Here is a 4903-nt window from a genome sequence, read left to right as displayed (position 1 = left end):
ATGGAGTGGTACCACTAGGTGGTAGTGAGGGAGGTAATGAGCGGATAACAATTAAAGACCATTGGGGATTACCCCACAAATGCTTGTCTATGAACCGTAAAGAGATCATGAAGTGAGAGCACATGGATACGCAAAAGTTGGTAATGCTATGGTTTTGTAATGACTTATGAGCATTGCCTAGTCTTTTTTTACTAGAAAATATATATATATATATCAGTTTTAAAAAGCTTTCTACATCAAATTCACATAACAGATTCCATCTATCCTCCTCCATTAAAAAAAAAAAGTTTTTTTAAAAAGCCCAAGCATTGCCTGGTATAGTAGATAAATTGGTAATGTTGTGAAAGCAAATTTGCAATCATATTCTTCATCTTGAGATGATGATACGACGAGACCCTATATAAAAAGGACAATAATGTATCTATAAAATGTATCTATAAAGGGCCACAGTGAAGATGAAACTTTGTTGACTTGATGCAAACGATCAAGAAAAGCCAAATCATTATGGATGGCATTGCAGGAAAGTGGGTGAGGTGCTCTGCACAAAAAATTCAAAAAGTAGCTTCCGTATGCTTTAAGGCTTGCACACGTAGAGACGATTTGCATGATTTCACGTGCTTTCTGTACTCCAATTTGATTGTATTATTTGGAGGGTGTGGCTTGTGTGCTTGCTTTGATGCTCCACCAGCAAATGGCCCTTATATACTGTAGTCTCACTGTACACGATGATGAGGACGTGAGATGCTCTTGGTCGGCTCGCCCAAAAAGCCATGAAAGCTTATTCCAAGCCTTTGATTCTTTCAGCCTTTTCTTGGTTTATAAATTGAGCCGGTTCAGCCCCCTTCTCCCACTCAATCCATGCTTCTCGCCTAGTAGCCTATAGCCTTGCTTGCCTCCATCTCCTTTCTCTACACACGCTCATCTTTTCTTGCCTTCCGAGTTACTCTACACCTGGCTTTCATGCAGCAACAATCAAGCTAGTCCCTTGACAAATAAAGCAAAACACAGACCTTAAGCAAGGGATTGGCTTAAATCGGTATCGATTTAAGCGAGAGAGAGAGAGAGAGAGAGAGAGAGAGAGAGAGAGAGAGAGAGATGGCAGACAGTAATGTGTCTGCAACCCTCAACTTTGTCAAGAAGTACCCCATCACCTTGTGTGGGTTTTCCTTACTCTTCATGCCCTCCGTGCATCGCCTTCTTCTGTTTTTCACCCCTCTACTACTCTCCACAGCCATCTTCGTTGTGGCAATGATGAGCTGGGGACCCAACACCAAAAAAAACGATGATGATCAGTGGACAATAAATGGCTTGAAAGATGAGGTGGGGAGGCCCTTCAAGGTAGAGATGGGCACCTGTGCTAGTGTTGAACCGGATCCGGACCTGAAGTTAGAACCAGACCCGGTTTTGGAGCTAGAGCCAGACCCGGATTTGCTTGTAGAGCACGTAGAAACCACCTCTGATGGTTTGCGCCATGCAGTCCAACACGTAGAGCCAGACCCTGATTTGCGTCCAGAGCAGCCGCCGGACCCGGAGCACGCAGAACCTGATCCAGATTCGCCTGCAGCACAGCATGTAGAGCCGAGTTCTGATTTGCATGTAGAACACGTAAGACCCGACCGCGACTTGCACGCAGAACACGTAGAAGCCGACCCTGATCTGCACGTGGAACACTTCGAACCCGACCCTGATCTGCATGGAGAAGCACACGTAGAACCCGACCCTGATCTAGTCGGAGAAGATAAATCTAGGGGAGTCATGAAGAAGAAAGTCTTGTTTTCGGATGATCCAAAGCTTGCACAGGCTGTGGAGAGAGAGCTGGCGGGACTAGAGGCCAGCCTTTCCTCGACCACTCGTCTCAACAGAAGCTCCTCCATGGAAGGGGAGGCGGAGGCGGCTCAATTCCGCGATAAAATCGACCATAGTTCTGAAGCAAGCAGAAGGAAAGCTGTTTTCCCATACCAAAAAGCAGGGCTGCAAGCCTTGCAGGCTGCTGCATAAGTCCTCCCCCATCATAATTTTACCGCCTGGCTTGTGTGTTTTCATTTAGTCTTCCTTCTCCTTTTTCAATTTTTTTTAAACGAGCCAAGGTTTATACTACCATGTAAGGAGACCCACCATCCCCATACTTCCTTCGATCTTCCCAAAATGGGAACATGCCAAGAGCAATTGTAAAAGTATATACAAGGATTAATTATTATAATGTAATATATATATATAGTTTAGTATATAGACTTGTATAAGGTTATACGTGGCATTATCTTCTTCTAGAAAGAGAAAGAGAGAGAGAGAGAGAGAGAGAGAGATCAAATCAATTTGGTGTGTGGATCTTGTTTGTGTTACCAGTGTAGCTATTGTGGTGTTTCTACGAGTTCAAGTATGTCAATTGAATCTATCAAGCATGTCAATTAAAACTTATGAGCAACTAAAACTATCAAGCATGTATGGAGAGTATGTATGTGTACATTACCCCTTGGATATAAACTACTTCAAAGGAATTTCACAGTCGGAATTGGCCCCAGATGTAGATCAACAACAACTGAAGATGGCATACATGCTTTTTGGGACTATTGTCCTACTATTAGAGGGTTTTGGGGTAAGATTGGCAAATGGGTGGATGGGTGCATGGGGGTTAAGGGAACTTGGGGCGATTGGTTGCTAGGGAGATTAACTCAAGAGGGAAGGACTATAATCTAGTATTTTGTATTGTTCTCTATGGGGGATTTGGAACTCCATGAATGTGTTGGATATTTCAAAAAGGGTCTAGTAAGGGCCTGGATATGTTACAGCTAATGTTCAAGGGTGTGCTAATATTGTTGATCTTTATATTATATAAATAAGATGAATGATAACCTATTTGTTGAGTTATTTCAGGCCTTACAAAGCTGGGATAGGCTGAAAGCTACTAGGATATTAGTACATATAAGGGCATCCTAACAAATTCTGATATGTGGCAGGTTTACATAGGGAAAGATTTGAAGACAAGGTGCCTTAAATTTGGACCCAAAACCAGAAGATGGTACCAAAAGGAAAAGCAGCCAATGTATACTTTTTTGGTTTTAATTGAAAATCCTTTAGGCATGAGACCGGTTATGAAAACTTGGACTAAGAAAGATTATTTTGAAGAACAAACCCCAAAGGGATGTACCTTTGACTCTTTTCTTGTGACATGTATGCAATTGGAGTATCATATATCTTGGGAGCGGTCATATTTTGTGTGCGAGGAAGAGAGGTGGGATCAAATCTGTAATTTACTTAACAAGGATTAGGAGTAAGCTAGATATGGTAAATGTAAAAAGGGACCTTTTGGGAGCGGTCATATTTTGTGTGCGAGGAAGAGAGGTGGGATCAAATCTGTAATTTACTTAATAAGGATTAGGAGTAAGCTAGATATGGTAAATGTAAAAAGGGACCTTTTGTAAATGGAGGCTTTGATCTTGCAAATATACTAATTAAAATGTAAATCCATAACCCATGATCGACGGGCATGCCTAGAGGAGGAAGCGAATTATAGGCTCAAGTTTCAACGACTTTTGTATGCCTTTAATGCCTAGAGATGGAAACCATCTCCACATGAAAATTTTCAAACTCAAATTCTTAGTCTTTTTCTATTTCCATCAAATGTCTAGCTAAACTTGATCTTTGGCACTCGTTTTATCCATTTCAAACTGTCTTTTTCTAATTACATTTAATGTCTAACAAAGCTTGGCTGACCAATGAGGGTTCGATTCAAAATCGCAGGAGCCAGTAATATAAAAGTTTCCTCCTCCTCCTTGCTAGCTCTCTACTCCCCGCCCACCATTATGCATCCATGCCTTTAACGCCGACTACTAGTCATCTCATCTCAGTCGCAACCTTTGATCACCTCTAGATCAATCTGCTCGGTTGTGTATAGCAAAAATTTTCATTTGTCATCGTTGTGTTCTCATATTAGTGATCACCTTGTTTGTGTGATGCCTTCTCTCTGTGTGTGGTTTATTGAAAATGTCTATGGTTTATTGACAAATGTGAGGCCTTCTCTGTGTGTGGTTTATTGGCAATGCCCACAACCTTAGTAGTGGCAATAATTTTAGAGTGACCATTTTACGGCTTACGTTAAATTTCGGGGTGCCATGAGGCTGAGATACATAAACCTCCTCATGTAAATCACCATTCAAGAAGATGATTTTGGTATCCTGATGCACATTCCATCCATAATGTGTAGCCATGGTAATAATACACCTAATGGTACTCATATGAGAAGTGAACACAAAGGTCTCATCATAATGGATGCCTTTCTATTGAGCATAACCCTTTGCAAAAGAGGATTGAGTCATGCTCATAGCATATCATGCATCCATTGATCATCTTCTTGTGCTTCCTCAAAGGAATCAAGTCCCCCATGCATGTGTACACCCTCTTATGTACTTTATTTTTTTGTGCTTGGGCATAAAATTACCTTATCAAGGTACTTGGGCATATGTACGTGTAGCTAGTAGGCCCCTTTGTTAACCCTCATTGGACACCTCTCCAGCGTCGATGCCATCTATTGCCAGCCATCACTTTATTTGGCCGTTGACATTAAAAATGCTAACATTGTATATTTTACATGTGTGATAGCTGCTTGTCTATAAAAGATAAGACACGAGATTAATTATGGAGATTGTATGCTTAGATTAGGTGTTTGTACAAGCTTGGGCGGCCTTGGACAACCATGGACCAGGTATGACCGGCCAAGGTGTGAAGGCTGGGGGCCCAAATAAGAGTCAATTTGTATTCTCACCATTCATTCTCTTATGCAACTAATAGAATGCTCTTCTTCTCTACTCTCTTGCTCTTTTGTATGTCTTACTTGCTTGCCTAATTCAATTAGAGCTATTATATGCTCATTGTGTATGTATGAGTGCATGTGAAAGAGGGAGATTGA

General features: G+C 41.4%; 1 protein-coding gene across 1 annotated transcript; it reads left to right on the top strand.

Annotated features, from left to right (window-relative positions):
* The first annotated feature begins 825 nt into the window (after window positions 1–825).
* Window positions 826–2231, top strand: LOC147627398 (uncharacterized). The gene has a single exon (XM_086816042.1). It carries the CDS (start codon window positions 1096–1098, stop codon window positions 1996–1998), a length of 903 nt encoding a protein of 300 aa, XP_086672168.1. The 5' UTR covers window positions 826–1095; the 3' UTR covers window positions 1999–2231.
* The last annotated feature ends 2672 nt before the right edge of the window (window positions 2232–4903 follow it).

The sequence above is a fragment of the Cibotium barometz genome, chromosome 21 (assembly GCF_041138505.1).
Source record: "Cibotium barometz isolate CiBa-2024 chromosome 21, ASM4113850v1, whole genome shotgun sequence".
Classification (NCBI taxonomy): Eukaryota; Viridiplantae; Streptophyta; class Polypodiopsida; order Cyatheales; family Cibotiaceae; genus Cibotium; species Cibotium barometz.
This window is presented reverse-complemented; position numbering and strand designations above follow the sequence as displayed.